Raw genomic sequence first — 18,843 nt, 5'->3', positions numbered from 1 at the left:
GAAATTAAATTAAAATCCCACCTTAAATATACTATCGCCTCATTGTAATCTAACCGAGCTGAGTATAAACTTAGCCAGTCAGATTCCAAGATAACATCAAATATAAGATTCGGAATAACAAGACAGATCTGAATTTTCTACTTCCTGTTAATACAAATAGGTATGGCAACTTGTTTACATATTTGCTTGGATCGTTTACCTACAGCTGTGACGATATATGTGGACCTAACAGGCATTTCTTCAATCTCAATATTCTTCTTTTTTTTGTCCTCATACTACTTCGAACTTACACATGATCTTTGACTGCCTGAATCCAATAAAGCCTGATACTGCGCCCTCCATACAACGATCGTAACAACGGGGTTCTTACTTTTACTACCAACTTCGACTTGATTCACTTCCTCCTCCCTTAATAACTCATTTCTAACATCGAGATCATAATCCATGTGTGTCATTACACAATTTACATAAAATCAGTTTCATGGTCCGTATCGCACGTCAACAGATTCACAATTTCTCGCAACATGTACTGAAGACTGATAATCTGATCTCTCATTACCGTCTACTATCAGTTTAAACTACTTTGTCTCCTTGTATCCTGATTTCGGCTAGTGCCTTTTTCAACATTACGTTCCCTCTGAACATTCCTATTTTGCTGGTGTGACCTATAGGTTGTTGTCTCGGTTGAAACTGACCACTGTGTTCTTGTCTTCTGGGTGGTGTTTGATAGTTTGTGTGCTCTCGTGTACTACTACAATTTAAAGCATCCATCTTAGTATTAACATCTCTGCTAATTTCGGTTTTAGTCTGTTCTATCTCCTTTCTATTTTCTTTAATCTCTGTCTGTGTTTTCTCTACATCCTTCTTAATTTCATTTATCCCTTTCGTTTCCTTTCTAATTTCATCTATCCCTTTCCTAATTTCATTCGTTTGCTGTAATATACCTTGCATCATCACAAACAGTTGTTGAATATTCAGATCACTATTCGTATTACTTTCTTTCTTGCCCTCCATCCTAGCTACATCAGATTCTGTGCTATTTTCCATGCTCCCACCACTCTCTACCGTTTTATCTACCTCAATGCTTTCATCTACAACATTCCTAGAATTCAGCGTCTCGCCTCCCTTTACTGAGTTTCCGCTATGTAATTTCATGTTCTTTTCACCTTGTGCAGCCATGATTCCCCCAAAATCACACATACAAATTATATGGACACTCACTTAACCCCCACAAACACAGACTCTACTTTGCTGCCTTCTTTCCACGAATACTTAATGGTTTTCGAGCTCCACATTGGTGCGACAAATGTAACTGTTCGTTCTCCTCATCAAGACACTTGGGGAGATGAAAGTTATTACCTTGGGACACATGAATATCAAATAAACTATTTGTGGCTTGCCCACAAATTGCCACACAAATAGAAACAATTAACATTCCATGGTTTCCCATTTCTCTATGTGATGTTTGGGCGCCTGGGTTACAGTTTTAAACAAAACTCTAAACCAAAATTTATATTTACTAGCATAGAGACTTATACTTAAATCACAGGGGTAGGATTTTAAATAATTAACCATTAAGTATCGCTTGAGTAAGAAAATTAACGCAATATAAAATACAAATGAATTTATTATACAAAAATAATGAGATGAATCAGAAAAGTTCCTTAAAGCGTGGAGGGATTTAGAATTTACGTTACTGAAATTACTATTGCTTGCTTTATCTAATTGAAGCTCGCCAATTGCAGCTTCTGTTGAAGTCATCTGGTTTCCGTGGTTACTCGTTCTCTTCTTCTCGATGTAAAATTGGCTCCATGGACATCCTTCCTTCTCTGATGTGGTACGGGCTACCTGGACTAGCACTCCCTAATTGCCTAGTCTTTAAATTAGACATTGGCCCTATACTTGTAAAAACTGATCAGCGTTGATCGTATGAGGAGAAAATTCAGAGATATGAATTTTTCCATGTTAGTAGAAATCTCAATCCAACTGAGCTATACTATTTATACGGTACAGACTTGTACCAAATTCCGTAGACTTGAACTAAACATAGTTCTTCGTCCAGAAGGTTTACTGAATATAACACAAGCCGTAAACTTGTTTCGTCTCACCCAGATCCGATAACATAACCGCAACTAAGTACTGTATCGAAGTGATAACACATTGTACAAAAATAACTATGTCCCGGAGCGACCACACGCTGTTTCAAAAATCAATAACGTCGTTCACAGTAGATGTTCTAATAGTAGATAGGTTCACAGCAGAAGTTGTAGTTAGGATGTTAGGTCTCGTTCTCGTGGTGAGAATCCCTATATATCCGGGCTCACCCCCTCTCTTGGTAACAGTTCAATCTCAAAACTCATATACAACGAAGTATCTGATTCGTAGATCGAATTATCAACTCCCCTTCTCTTCTTTCTTGACCAGTCCAGTAGGCGTGGCGATGATGTAGCTGACCAGCTTGCAAGCATCGCGCGCGGGTCGCTGTTTACTAGCCTTGACTCATGAGTTAAACCCATGAGTCATGTAATTTTCCACGCTCAAGAATAACCGTTTCCGTATACACAAATATGAGATGAAATGACAACAACTATATTTCAACATATTAATCAAAGCCAATACATAATAAATTCCTATCTTTCATAATATAATAATAAATAATAAATGATGTTATAATATATACAATATGATTGCAAAAGCCTTATTTACAAATGCTTGACGTGGAATAAATATGTTATTACAAATAATTGCCGATGCCGGATAAACTTGATATCGAATGATATCATGTAAAATGATATTATATTAAATTAGTAGGGCTGGATAAGCCTGGACGGTTACAATGTTTACAGGACAGAGAGAATTGTGCAGAGTTGACAGCCTCCAGCTCTCTCAGTTATGAAGTAGAAGAAGAAAAATATTGGAGATGTGTACTCCAGAGAGTAATGCTGTAGTCAAGAAACTCTCCTCTCCTGGATTAGCATTCTGGGGTGAAGATTATATCATTTTGTTAGGAATGTAAACTTTCTAATGTGTCTAGAACTTATAACTGAAATTGACACATTTTTCAAAGGGAAGACTCGGTATTTATCATTTGTGACCTTTGACAAACTCAATCAGATGATGGCAAGAAACTGTAATCACTGAAATAGTAAGAGAAGTTAAGGAAACTTTATGAAAAGTCCTGGACATACCAGAACAGAGCTGGCTAATGCTATAATTACTTTCCTCTCATCCCATTCTAAGATGTAAGCAATTGTATGGACCAAACCTATGAAAATGCTGCCAATATGTTTGACGTGTGTTCCATTTGCAAGCAAGTATCAAAGAGGCCAATTAATTAGCATTTTTCATACTATGTTCAGCTCACTCCCTTAATTTAGTGGGATCAAGTGCTGCAAGGCCTTTGCTGGCAGGATCTAGTGTTTACAGTGCACTATGTCTTCTGGTATAGGGTAGAGCAATTTTGTTACTTTCATAGATCTGTCTCTGTCTTATCCTTGGCTTTGACAATATGAAAGTGACTGAGGTATGAGCGATGCTAGTAATGCCAATTCTTTATGCAGCCAGTCCCTGCTAAGAATGGTGTGAAAATGTTGCTCATAAGGTCGGTTGATGCATTTCAGTGGGCTTGGCAGACTGATATGTGATAACAACTCGGGCTCGGTGAGGAAAGCAACGGGAAACTACCTCACTCCTCATTTCCCTAGTACGCCTCTTCAGTGATGCCTAGGCCATCTATGACAGCTGATGGCAGAGCTGTTGAGGATCCCACCAGCGGAAGCGCTGACGGACTGAACATGCATACAAGTGCTGCAACTTGATGCAGATTGGCTATATAATTCTTTAAATTACTGCAAAAATTGTATAATTATATTTTTCTCAGCATCTGCCCATCCCTGGAATGTTTTAAGAGTCCTTTTTCACATCGGGAAACCTTTTTCTCAAAACTCTCTGAAACAACGTGGTCTGCTCGAAATTATGCAAGTAATTTTGAAGCCATTATTAAATCTCTAAAATGTATTTTTTTAAAGATAAAAGAAGATGAAGTCATTAAAGAAGAAGCAGAAGGAATTTTGAAAAACTGAACTTTCCTGAAATGACTTTTATGGCTGCAATGTGGGAAGTTATTCCAGAAAGAATCAATGCTGTTAGTGCAAAATTATAGTCTGAGGAAATGGATGGTACAGTGGGAAACATGTAGAACTCTCGAATTGCTTTCTGACTGACCTGTAATTGTCATTTAATATCTATAGAAGTATTGGTGAGAAGAATATTCAAAACATTCAACAAGTGGTAGGAACACAGGAAAGTAGACCCAAACGAATTAAGAAGCGCACGAGATTCTTCGATGAAGAGTCTGAATCTGAAACTGAACCAGGAAATGAAAATTACTGTGACATAAATTGTATCCTGCACAGCAGTTATATTAGAGAGATTGAAAGAACTGTCACATAAATAAAAACCAGAATGTCTGTATACAGTGAATTTTCTGGAAAAATTCTCATTCTTATTAAACCTCACAAAAAATGATCGTGATGAAATTCAGAAACCAGCTGACAAACTACAACAGACTTACCCGTAAGATTTCTAAGAAGCATTTGGAACCCATTTGAAATCCTTTCTCTTAGAAGAAGGAAAAAATAACCTGTCATTGCCGTGTCTAAACAAACTTTAGATACCAAAAACCCTCAAGGACTTAAATCTGCTTGGATATACTTACCTACTCCTGCTACTAACTGTTCAGCTGAAATGTGCTTCTCAGCACTTGTGAGAGTTCAAAACTATTTACGTTCATCCAAACCCAGAAATGCTTGCTGCATCTTGCAGTTCTTGCCATTGATAGTGATTTAACTGTAATGTTAGACTATTAAGATGATATAGACAATATGCTAATTTAAAAGCAAGACCTAAGCCACTATCCTGCCAATTAATTCTTCATTTGTATTATTGTTAATTGAGTAATTTAGTTTTGTCAGCTGTATAATGGTTTTATTATTAATATTATTAGTATTTAGTATTTTATTTGACATTCTACCCCAGAGGCATTCTACTGTATTATTTTATTCATTACCTTATATAAAATTAATAGTAATTGCAAAATTGGCTTATAAAGTTTGAGGTGGGGGCAGCCAAAATTCTCCAGGCCCAGAGATATAGTAATTAAATTTGGCTCTGCTTACATCTATATATATAGATTAAGAGTTTTGTCTGTACAATGCTCACAGTTTAAAAAGAATTGTATTTCTGTATCGGCCGTGTCCACAGTTACAAGGAAATGCACCATTTAATTTTCTGTCTGTATGTACGGGCATCACAAGAAAATGGCTGAAGAGAATTTAATGAAATTCAGTATTTAAAGTCGGAGAATGATGCACTACAATCTAGCCTACAAATAATTTTATTCACTCTGAGTGAAATGGTAGTCTAGGGGAAGGCCTAAAATTTAATTCCCAAATATTTATGTTATTAATGATCCTATTGATAAATACTACATAACTGAAGTTATATAGAATTAAATTTCCGATCATGTATGTCCTATACATTTTTACCGTACCGGCTATGATAACTGCTCCATATCAACACCGAACTACGGGAAAAGAAAAGAACAGAATGTAATGAAAATTGGTGTGTAAAGTCTGGGAATAAGGTGCTACAGTATAGGATATAAATAATTTTTATTCACGCTGCATGAAATGGTAGTTTAGGGGAAAGTGCCTAAAATTTAATTTTTTTTAAACACCTATGTTATTGGTCCTATCGAAAAGTATTACACACCATAACAAAATTTATATAGAATACAAGTTCCAATCATTTATGTTGTATACAGTTCTACCGTGCTGTTAGTAGAATGAATTTAGACTTTTGTTACCGAGTCCATGTCAATGCCAAGTGTTGTTAACATGGAAATAGTTTAATCGTGTTAACTGGCGATGGTTTTTGTCATGAATGTCTTAAGGTGTAAAACCGCATGGTAATTGGTCCGTATCGACAAGGGAAAATGTGAAGATGATTTTTAAAATGTGAAAAAAATCGTAAAGGAAAGATCGCTTGAAGAATAAGACAAGAGGGAGTCCTGAAAGAAGGAAGGACTGTCTTTAAATTAGATGCTCTAATATCTCCGAGTCTGAAGAAAACTAAATGTGAAGGTCTACCTTATCGAAAGCTCATAAAATTGATCAACAATAACATTGCATTGAACATTGTTGTGATTTGTCTCTTCAGCTGCCTGTCATCTCTAATAGAAAGGATTACTGCTGCGTCCCAAGTAAAACAGCCCGCCTGAATATTGGCGGAAAGTAGCTGGGGAGTTGGATAACTTTGCGCATTCTGTGTGATTGTCCCGTCAATGACGGGTACTGCAGCTAGTCATAATATAAAATCCTAACTAACACCCTTCACAATTATATGTGAAGCAAAAGCACGAGTCACTTTGACAATTACATTTACATGTCAATGGTTTGATGTGGCATCACACACTTCTTCTTCTTCTTCTTCTTCTTTAGCGTTTGTCCCGCCTGGTGGCAGGGTCCGCTGTGTGGATTTGTTGTCTCCATTTAATTCGGTCTCGGGCCATGTCTGGATGTAGTCTTACAGCTTTCAGGTCGTTGTGCACTGTATCGGTCCAACGCTGTCTTGGTTGTCCCTCGGGCCTCTTTCCAGCGACTTCCAATGTATACGCTGACTTTGCCAATGTATTGTCTTCTGCGCGCAACACATGCCCAAACCAACACAGACGGTTTTCCTGCATTTTCTTCTGGATCGGCTCAACGCCAAAGCGTTTCCTAATATCGTCGTTTGAAATATGATGCAGTCTAGTGATGCCAGCTGTCCACCTAAGGATCACACACTGTAAAGGCATAACATAAACACATCTGTACTTTCGATCATTTTTTCCTAGGGAAACAAGATCTTTTAAAGAATGTTTGGATTGTAATCTTTTGTTCAGTTAGGCCTTCAGTGATACAAGTGTGACTTAAGTTTCATTAAAAGTATCATGTACCTGTCTTTTCACAGTCATAATATTGTTCAGTCTCTATTATTCAATACATGATTAAGATTTCTGGCTGTAATAGACTAATGTTTTTCTGTGTTTCTGTCAGGTTGAACTGGCATAAGAACATCCCTTCAGATATTATATAGGGTATGCATCTGCCATCTGGAATCAACTTACATTTAGAACTACCTTCGCAATTGACTTCCATTTTCTTTTCCTGTTAGTTATCATCATCATCATCATTATCAAGATTAGTTTACCAGTTTGTTTTGCCAGGGTCATGTACATACAGTCATGTATGTTTAATGACAATTTATTATAATATGGTTATTGTTCTTAACTGAAAAGTATTACAGCAAAACTTCTAATTTATGATCTCTGATTTTATGCGTCCCCTGGCCTTTTATCATAAAATGTATGTTTATATTGAAAGTACATAGAATGAATGTAAAAAGTTTCCTTGAGCTTACATTTTCTGATTTTACTATATTGTCAAACATATGCTAGGATTTTGAAATCCGTGGTAAAGAACAATCTCGATCCTATGAGTTATAGGCTGGAATGTATTAGATGCTTCCCTATTGGTGAGTAGAATGTCTCAAAATGTTTGCAACATCGCGTGCATTCCTACTGACGGTTGTGGAGTACGACGGCTTTAATTCATACATAGGTCACTTAGCGAGAATGAGAATTGTAGCCCGTAGCGTTTGTTTGATAAGTCAGAGCACTGAGGAATCAACGTTAAACAAAACAGTCAGCATTTTATGCTTCTTAATTTAGTGAATTATGTTGTTTTAATAACTTTTTCAAGTTGTAAAGCATTGTGTAACACCTACTCGTGGAGAAGAATTGGAATGCCTTTTCTCTGGATGAGAAAATTAAAATTTTGGAGCAAGTTGATATCCACATAAGGATGCATATGGATTCAGCTGCAAGATTTGGTCTGCATATTTCTACTTTAAACACACTGGGTGAGTTGGCCGTGCGTTAGGGTCGCGCAGCTGTGAGCTTGCATCCGGGAGATAGTAGGTTCGAACCCCACTGTTGGCAGCCCTGAAGATGGTTTTCCATGGTTTCCCATTTTCACACCAGGCAAATGCTGGGGCTGTACCTTAATTAAGGCAGGCCACTTCCTTCCCACTCCTCGGCCTTTCCTATTCCATCGTTGCCATAAACTTTAAACACAATAGTGAACAAAGCAGTGGAAATTGAAAACAGCTTTGTATGTTGCAATCCTTCCTTCTGTAAAGATCGCAAATCAGTGAAGGTATTGCCATTGGAGGAGTTGGAATCCATACTTACAATTTGGTTCAAGCAAGCTCGGGCTACCATTGCAAACACTGATGGATCTCACCTGAAGGAAAAGGTACTACATATCGCTGCACAGCTCGGGATATACAGCTTCAGAGTATCAAGTAATTGAATCGACCGATTCAAGAAAAGACGATCTTGTTTAGAATACTGTTTCTGGGAGTGCCGCTGTTAATCCTGCTATAGTCAGCAACTGGAAAGATCAGCTTGTGTTGTTAATTGAAGGCTATAAAGTGAAAGACTTTTCTAGTGCTGATGAAACAGACTTTTCTATTATAACCTTCAACCCAGTAAGACCCTAGCCTTCAAAGGTGACCTCTGTCATGGTGGTATAAAATCCAACCAGTTCTTCTGGTCTGTAAGGTTGACGGAAGTGATGAAAAGCTCATTTCACTTTTTATAAGAAAATTTAACAAGCCTCGGTGCTTCAAAAATATAAGAAAGCTGCCAACGAAGTACTGAGCCAATTCATAAGCCTGAATGATGTCCAATATGTTCGAGGAGTATCTTCTTAAGCTGGATTGGCAAATGGACTCCGAAAACAGAAATATTCTTCTATTTATTGACCAGCGCTCAGCTGAACCCAAGAAGACTCCTTCTCTGAGAAACGTGAATGTTGTGCTTTTCCCTTCAAACTGTACACATCACTTGCAGCCATTGGATCTGAGCATCAGTCTTGCTTTCAGATACCACTATTGCAAGCAGCTGATCAGAAAGACTGTGGTAATGTTTAATAGTGGACTGCTTGATGATGCATCTAAAATCAAACAAAATGTTCTATCAATTCTCCACTTTGTGGCTGAAACTTGGAGATGTGTAACCACATCAACCATTCAGAACGGCTTCAGAAAGTGCGATTTTGTGACTGGAGGTGAAGATGGTGACAGTGAAGACGTGTTTCCATTAACTGAGCAAGAGACAGTTAACTGGCTTGCATTGAAGCCAGCTGACGCTGACTTTATAACTGTTAGGTTTTTCAGTCTGTCAGAACTAATTTATGAATAAATAAATGTAGAAACTACCTGAAAAAGAGAACATCATTGATAACATGAAAAATTGTTTTCATTTATACACACATAACCTAACTTGAGTCAAAACTGAAAGGACTTTTCCTCTTGAGGAAAGTAAAAACCTGACTTTTCACCCCATGTACTATCATACCATATCTGCTGTCCATCTCACAACTTCTCATCTTTTTCTAGTCGCTCAGAATCCTGTAACTTATTTATTACTCTAAACAATATAACATCATCCACAAAAAGCCTTATCCGTGATTTGAGTTCTTTACTCGGATCATTTATTGATATGCCATTTTTGTATATAGGTAAGAAAATATAAAGGTTCAATAATACTGCCTTGCATAACCCCATCTTTATCATTGCAGGATCAGATAATGTCTCACATACTCTAATTCTTTGAGTTCTATTTTCTAGTTTTTTTACTTTTTTATTTGCTCTACATTGCACCGACACAGATAGGTTTTATGGCAACGATGGGACAGGAAGTGGCTATGAGTTGGAAGGAAGTGACCGTGGCCTTAATTAAGGTACAGCCCCAGCATTTGCCTGGTGTGAAAATGGGAAACCATGGAAAACCATCTTCAGGGCCCCCGACAGTGGGGTTCGAACCCACTATCTCCCAAATACTGGATACTGGCCGCACTTAAGTGACTGCAGCTATTGAGCTCGATTTCTAGAAATTTAGCCACCCATTCAATCACTCTTTTGTGTCTTTTTTGTATCTTTATTATCATAGGTAAATTTCAGTACTTTCCTATTATTAGTCAGCCGTAAGACTCCGTGGTTCAGGCGGCAGTGCATCAGCCTCTCACCGCTGGATTCCATGGTTCAAATCCCAGTCACTTCATGTGAGATTTGTGCTGGACAAAGCAGAGGTGGCACAGATTTTTCTCCGGGTACTCCGATTTTTCCTGTCATCTTTCATTCCAGCAAAACTCTCCAATATCATTTCATTTCATCTGTTAGTCATTAATCATTGCCCCAGAGGAGTGCGACAGGCTTCAGCAGCCGCTAGATGGGGGCTTCATTCATTCCATTCCTGATCCGGTTAAATGACTAGAAACAGGCTGTGGAATCTCAGTCAGCACCTCCTTATTTTAATTTATTTTATTAATTAATTTATTTATTTATTTATTTATTTATTAATACATCCATAACATGGTATATCCCCAATTACAATGGATGGTACAAAATACATTCAATATATAAATGGTACCTATATGTACAAAATAATATATAACAATTTAAAAACCAAGATTGCCATGACTAAATTAAGAATAATTTAAACACATTTTCAATAAAACATACAAACATATAAAATATTAAAGTTAAAGAAGATAAAACAAATTAGCAGAGAAAAAAAGAAAAATATTCATAAGAATAGCAAATACACAAACACATATACATAGGAAAAATAATAGTGGCATTATGTCCAACAATATTTACATACTGCTGACTAAATACTTCTGCCGTCTATAAGTCCCCAAATATACAATGCCCTAGTTCATTAATGATCCCTGGAATGTCCTTGGAACCTGTTTGTGCCTTTGTGTATCTTCACATATCTTCCATTGGTTTTACTGAAATTCATAAGGCTGCTCTCCCCACTGACATCATTTTATACTGTACTTGGAAAATATCTATAACATTGTAGGGTGAAAATATGAAATGAAAGATTATAGATGTGAGAGGGAGTTAATCATTCTGGGGGAGGTTACATCTAGAGATCATAGCGTATATATCTTTATTATAATGGTTGTCTTTACGATTGTCAGTAATTAGGTAAATGTATTTTGGTGAAGATATTACAGAACTTAAATAATATTGTTTGTTCATTTGGTTATGATCTCTTGGCTCAAAATACTAAACATGGTAGTCTTTTGAATTATGCCATGCAATATAAAACAATATATAAGTAATAATAATAACAACGTAAACGTTTCCACCTTTTCAATACTACAATATATTAACAAAATTACAAATTACACGGTACTAGTTTCGACCCATCTAGGGGTCATCATCAGCCTATTGGAGCAAAGATCATTTGTGGCGAAATCCTAAGAAAATGTTATTTTAAAGAATAACAAGTGAAATGAGATGTTATGGTAATAGTTAATAATACAAGGAATATACATACTAAGAGGTTTTTAACAAAGAATAAAGTATAAATGGGGTGTTGTAAAAATTATAATCATGGAAATCAGTAAGTTCTTGTATTGAAATGAAATATGATTTCCATGATTATAATTTTTACAACACCCCATTTATACTTTATTCTTTGTTAAAAACCTCTTAGTATGTATATTCTTTGTATTATTAACTATTACCATAACATCTCATTTCACTTGTTATTCTTTAAAATAACATTTTCTTAGGATTTCGCCACAAATGATCTTTGCTCCAATACGGCTGATGATGACCCCTAGATGGGTCGAAACTAGTACCGTGTAATTTGTAATTTTGTTAATATATTGTAGTATTGAAAAGGTGGAAACGTTTACGTTGTTATTATTATTACTTATATATTATTCTCAGTTCAATATGGACCAAAAACATGAAATTCATAACCATCAATATAAAATAAAGTGTTAGAAAAATTTGGCATTTGTTTTCAAGACAATTTTGTCAGAAGCAACTGCAACTATTCCAATATCCCAAGAGATTATCATGTTTATGCTGTGTGTGTTTGTTTTTAATTTATTTAAATGCCCACCTGGTCGCCATGTTCATTAAGGCATCAAATCTGTATGGTCTGACACTACAGTTAGCCAATTTGAGTCCACTTGTTCGAAAATATTTTCACCATTAGAATGTTGGGTAGCAGAGTAGGAGAGGTGATGGTATACAATTTCTAATCACTAGATTTCTTTTTTCTCTCTCTCTACCCCCTGTGTGTGGGGGACGTAAACGACACAGGTCTGGGTGTTGCCTATGATTAGTACCTCTATATGAGTGACACCATGGGTCTGCGTTGTCTATAATTAGTACCCACTATGTGAGGAACACCACGGGATAGTATGGGTCCCTGTGATTAGTGCACCTGTGTGAGGAACACCATGGGTTTGCGTTGCCTGTGAGTGGCATCATTATGTGAATAACACTATAGGTCTGCATTGCCTGTGCAACGTACAGTACTTGTGAGTAGTACCATGATGTGTGGAACACCGTGAGTCTGCGTTACTTGTGATTAGTACCGCTGCTTGGGAAATACCATGGTTCTACTTTACTAGAGATAAGTACCATTATGAGGGGCCGTTGACCTGGATTTTGGACCCCTTTAGACAAGAAGCATCATTGATTCAGGATTGTGCTTTGGAAGCAGCCCCTTGGTCAGCATATACTATTGTTTTAAGATAGTTTCTGGGAAGGCGAGGCATTGCGGGTCAGATCCACTGTTTAAGTCATAATCATTGTTCATCTTTTTGAATTCTAGTCAGTATAATGAGTTTGGAATTATTTTTAACTTTCAATATTGTGAGTTGGATCCGTTGATTATTTTAAATTTATATTCATCCATTCATTCTTCATCATGTTTTGAATTCTGGTCAGTGGATGAATTTTGGACTTTTAAATTGTCATTATATTTCATCTCATTAGGGGCCAATGACTTAGATGTTAGGGCCCCTTTAAACAACAAGCATCATCATCATCATCATCACGATTTGTCTGTTGGATGGGGACATTAAATCTTGAACAGACCCCTTGTTTTTATTCAGATGGAATAGGCTATATGCCAGCAATGAGTTTCACTCTCCCATCCTTCTGTCATAAATCACATCATTAATTTCATCTCATTAACTCCTCTGATGTGGTTGACATCAGAAAGGGTATCCAGTCATAAAACTCACTACAAATATTCATCTCGCTTCATGCTCGACCCTCAAAGAGAAACTGGACAAAGCTTGGATGCACATGTTGTTTCTGATGTAAAAGTCTTTGATTGTTGTATATTTTTTCCGTTGTAAATTTGCCATCTATTCATAGTTTTGAGATATATCAATGTTTTGTTTTTATTTTCAGCCTGGAGATAAAATCGTATATGTGGCGGGAGCCTTTGACCTTTTCCATGTGGGACATTTGGATTTTCTGGAGCAAGCCAGAGCTGAGGGTGACTACTTAATTGTTGGTCTTCACACAGACCCTGTCGTGAATCAATATAGGGGTAGTAACTACCCAATAATGAATCTTCATGAAAGAGTGCTTAGTGTTTTAGCTTGTAAGGTGAGCAAATATAATAACTTTTATTTGACATAATCACATTCTTCACCCCAGATTACATAGGGTGCTCCATATTTATTCCAATAAGTAAATATACACTGGCAGAAAATGAAATCCCAACACCAAGAAGGAGTTGTACTAGATAAATGAAATTCTGGAGGCATGTTTGCACACCTGAAATATGATGCCTATTCAGATTTGTGTACTAGTTGATGAAGAGCGGTGGTAGTAGTGCCACTATGACCTTGCAAAGCAAGTTCTCTTTAAATACGTGCTGTACACTTCATGAGCATTAGTCATTGTCCAGTATTGACGTGGAGTAGGTGTGAGTCAAACATGTCCTTAAGGAGACTATGAAAACAGTATCAGCTAATAACTGAGTTTGAAGGAGCCCATATAAAAGGGCTATGAGAAGATGGTTGTTCTTTCCATGATATTGCAGAAACACTTGGCAGGGATGTATCCACAGTGCATCGGTGTTGGCACCAATCGTCACTGGAAGGCACTGTCTCAAAAATACCGGGGTCCAGCTGCACACAAGCCACTACGGAGAGTGAAGACCACCATATTCGCCGTATGGCTGTGGTGGATCGTACTGCATCTGCAGCTACCATTAGAGCTTCAGTTAACACCAGAGTGACATAGCAAACTGTAACAAATCGAATACTTGAGGGACAGCCCTGAGCCAGATGCCTGGTAGCTTTCATGCCACTAATTCTGAATCACTACCATCTGCAACTTCAGTGATGTCAAGCTAAAGCTCAATGGAGGTTGGAGTGGAAATCTATTGTGTCCTCAGATAAGAGCCAGGTTAGCGCTTGGAATCGAGCTGTCTGCAGCATTGACGCGCTGGACCTACATCAGGAGTTATGGTGTGGGGAGCAATCTCGTTGCTATCCCAAGTACCTTAACCTCTCAGCATCGCAGCCATTTACTTCCTACTCTGCGGCTAGAGGAGATTTCAACTACATGTGACTGAAATACATTGATTCACTTCAAACATTACAACAAGTATAAGAGTAGCCTGATATTCATGAAATTTAGAATTCCTTATGATAAAACTATGTACATGCAGATAATTACATAATTGTCTCACATTACCATAGTAATTTAGTTTGGTGTGATAGAGTTTGAAGCACTCCTCAAGACAGAGACCCACATCACATTCCTGGCAGCAGTATACCGATGTCTTTCCTTTCCTGTGGTTCAAACACATGATACAATGTCTCTGAGGTTCAGATTTCTCAGTTTTGGATGCTAATTTCCTTATAAAATGTTTTGCCTGCAACCTTGAAACTGTATTATCTGATGTGTGCCAGCCTTGAATACTTCGTTCTATGCCCAAGGGAGCGTATTTTTCAAACAAACCTTCCACCAGCTCAACCCAATAAGATAACTACTCAATGTTTGTCCCTGTTGCTTGTCTAAATATTGTTAGAGAATTTAGGACAGTTGCATTCAAGAGTCTTTTGAGCAGCTTTATATACCATTTAGTCGGGGTTTTTTTGACTAAAAACATGTAGTCCTTGAGATCAATGCTCCCCATGCTATGGTTGTAATCTATCGCACACAAAGGCTTTACCATTATTTTCCCCTCTTAGTAACACTTTTTGTTTCTGCATTGTGATATGTAGACATGAATGTAACTTTTTTTTTTTGTCACACCATTTTAGCACAGTGACTGGACCAGAATGCCTAGCTATTATTTCCCCCTTCTTAAGTTTTTTTCTTTTACTTCATTAGGAACGTTTTTTCTGTTCAGTTTCTGTGTCCCAACACAATCTGTTTTAGAATCCCCGCTAACTCTGGACTGTTGAAATAATTGTCCATCAATGTGTATCCGTGTGGCCTAAGCAAATACTTTAACACGATAATACCGGACAGCTTGCTGTTTTCAGCGAGAAAGCCGATAGTGCTGCTACCTACATGGCTTGGTGTGATCAACTCTTCAAAAACATATTGACATCTGCATGATTCTTGGCGCACTGCCGTGTTGTTTATAATGTATCAGTGTTTGTCACTAAATAATCTTACATTGCAGTTATATTCCAAGAAAAGTGTTATGCGCTGAAAAAATTACCCAGCAAGATAATGGGCGTGAGAAATGATAAGGACCGCAAGTATTACAAAAAGTAATGACCTCGCATCTGTGTTGAGGTTACATTCTATGCTCCTTATATTAAGAAATTCAATCAAATACCCTACTGAAATGTTAGTAGGACGTAAAACCAATAATATTAACAAATATGCAAATCTAGTATACTCAAGCTTGAGGGTCCATATTGTTAAACAGTGCCATAAATTTCACAATCGAAAACTTGTGGGTCTGTAGCGTAATGGTTATCGGGTAGTCTTGAAATTGAAAATTCAAACCCATGAGTTTCGAATCCAGTCACCTTTTCTTTTACTGTAAGAAAATAATAATAATTTTCTTTACGTCCCACTATGTACTTTTACGGTTTTCGGAGACGCCGAGGTGCCGGAATATAATCCCGCAGGAATTGTTTTACATGCCAGTAAATCTACCTACACGAGGCTGACGTATTTGAGCACCTTCAAATACCACCGGACTGAGCCAGGATCGAACCTACCAAATTGGATCAGAAGGCCATCGCATCAACCGTCTGAGCCACTCAGCCCGGCGTAAGAAAATTATTTCAGTGCATTATTGGCATAGGCTTGAGCACCAGTCCAATTAATTTAATACATGTATATGGTAATTCTTCATGCATTAATTTGTGAAAGAGACTTTAGGAAATTCTGGAACCTTCATCTTTGTCAGGAACATCGTAGTTCACTCACGTAACCCCAATATGTGTTATATATTATGTATCTTTGTCTTCAGAGGTAAAACAGAAAATTCAAAGAACGGCAAAAGCGAGATAGCAGCGTGAGGTTGAGTTGCTCTGTAGAGTTCGGGAAGATCGGCCGTACCGAGAAGAAGAAGAAGAAGAAGAAGTCAACATAATGGACCAAACTACTGTTTCTTAATTACAGCTTCTTTTCTTTCCCAAAATCTTAATAAATCATGGATGGAGTGTTGGACTTCTTCTTCCATTACCCTTCTAAAACCAAGCCCCTTGGCACTACAGCCCTTGAAGGGCCTTGGCCTACCAAGCGACCGTTGCTCAGCCCGAAAGCCTGCAGATTACGAGGTGTCGTGTGGTCAGCACGACGAATCCTCTCGGCCGTTATTCTTGGCTTTCTAGACCGGGGCCACTATCTCACCGTCAGATAGCTCCTCAGTTCTAATCACGTAGGCTGAGTGGACCTCGAACCAGCCCTCGGGTCCAGGTAAAAATCCCTGACCTGGCCGGGAATCGAACCCGGGGCCTGCGCGTAAGAGGCAGACACGCTACCCCTACACCACGGGGCCGGCCCATTTCCCTTTTGATTAGTGTTAATAGGGGATGGCTGGCCAGTTGTACTTCCTTTTAAAATAATCACCACCACGGAATGGTCAGCGTAATGACCTTCGGTTCAGAGGGCCCTGGTACGATTCCCGGCTAAGTTGGAGATTTTAATCGCGTCTGTTAATTCCTGTAGATCGAGGGCTACGGGTTTGTGTTCGTATTCATACGCATCTTCAAGTATATACAACACATCATGCAAAAAACAACCACAAAAACACTAGTGAGTACGGTATATATCCCTCCAAATATGATTGCTGTTATGAAAGGCATCCGGCCGGAAAACTAGGCTAAGTCCATACAAAATCCTGCGCTAGGTAATTGAGAAAAGATTAGAAAGAAGAGGAGAGTGTAGTTATTAAATATTTCCCCAGAGGCTGGGTGGATCCTCAGACAAATTCTGCTTTATAATTTTTAAGACATAGCGAAAGGCACGGCTAACATAATGCTCGTTTAGAGGTTTATGGAGGAGGAATTTCATATTTTAAAATTTCATTCTTAATTACTATGGTTATTCAATTATTTTAACAAAAATATTTCCAATGAGTGTAGTGCATTCCTCTCAGCTGTAGCACAGACAAGTATGCAGTTCACACCAACATGCTAGATGTCACCACCATTGCTGTTCGCACTCCACTCAATGCTGTTGAGATACAGCTGTCCGGTATTGGTGTATTAAAGTATTTGGCCTAAGCAAGGTTCTAACAATTTTAAGACAATTGCTGCAGTTTTGGGGGTTTCTGGGTTGATAAGAGTTGATTCAATGACAGTTCCTTTCCTTGTGTACAAAAGAAAACACCACAAATAACCAGCTCTTGACTCAGACAACTCGAATATTTTTATACCAAATTTTGAGGCCTTTAGTGGCAAGTATTGCTGAAATGAGAGGCGCCCTTTCCGCAACGTCAAACTTTCATCAGTAGCAATATTTTGCTGTGGTAAATACAGGGACTGAAATTTGATATTCAAATAACACAGAACAAGATATATTTTGATCAGTTTTGGAGGCCTTTAATATATATGCAAGATGGTATTTTCTATAAAATGCAAAAACCTGCAAATCATTTCAAACCTGTCCCTACTAATGACATCTAAAAACCCAGATGTTGATATAACCCTGCTCTTCGAAAAATACGATCGGGCTGTTGGCTTTTGTACAGTACCCATCAGCAGAAATAAACCTAACATAGTATAAATTTCATTTACTGTGACAGGTGTCCAGAATCGAATGAGTGACCAAAACAAAAACAGATTTCCCCAAGCATTTTCATATTGCTCCACATACTTATTTGTTTCTTCCACAATCAACTTCACTACGCTACTATCAAAAAACTTTTCAAAACATTCAACTATTTAACTGATATTTTCTGCACCACCTCTTGGTCCGAATTCACTGTTGAAAACTTCCCTTTGACCTGTCTCCCACACAAAATTTCCAAGTGCTTGTTCCTCCTCATTGGCACTCTGATAATTTATCACTGCATCTGCCACAGCCACTTCATCTATTTCATTATTACTGCTGCTAATACTATCACTACTACTGTACTTCCAGCTAAACTTTTGCCTGAATTATACAATATTTCAAACATGTTACTGTCAGTCAAATCATGGCTGGAGCTTGCTATTATGTGCGGCGTGTCACACTGACTGATGCAGTTGCAACACAACCACAAGCAGCAGTACGAAACTCAATGAGGGGAATATGACAAAACAAACCAAATTGATATATATTTCAGATAAAAAGTTGGGACATCGTCTTTCAAACGATATGTATACCATACACAACTGGTTCTCATATCATATGACAGAAAGCAGCACTAACTGATAACCTACACAGAGCGCCTGTGGAGAGTTACGAAAACATTCAAGCCCCAAGGAAAATAGATAAACACAA

The 18,843-nt window shown here is 37.8% G+C and overlaps 1 protein-coding gene across 1 annotated transcript in view; it reads left to right on the top strand.

The window, feature by feature from the left end:
- Window positions 1-18,843, top strand: part of Pect (phosphoethanolamine cytidylyltransferase) — a 132,702-nt gene that overhangs the window by 84,368 nt on the left and 29,491 nt on the right. The window contains exon 6 of the mRNA XM_067136991.2: window positions 13,342-13,542. Within this exon, the coding sequence (XP_066993092.1) occupies window positions 13,342-13,542 (201 nt within the window). The remainder of the gene's footprint in view (window positions 1-13,341; window positions 13,543-18,843) is intronic.

The sequence above is a fragment of the Anabrus simplex genome, chromosome 1, assembly GCF_040414725.1.
Source record: "Anabrus simplex isolate iqAnaSimp1 chromosome 1, ASM4041472v1, whole genome shotgun sequence".
Taxonomy (NCBI): Eukaryota; Metazoa; Arthropoda; class Insecta; order Orthoptera; family Tettigoniidae; genus Anabrus; species Anabrus simplex.
The sequence above is the reverse complement of the archived record's forward strand: the minus strand, read 5'-3'. Positions and strand labels throughout refer to the sequence as shown.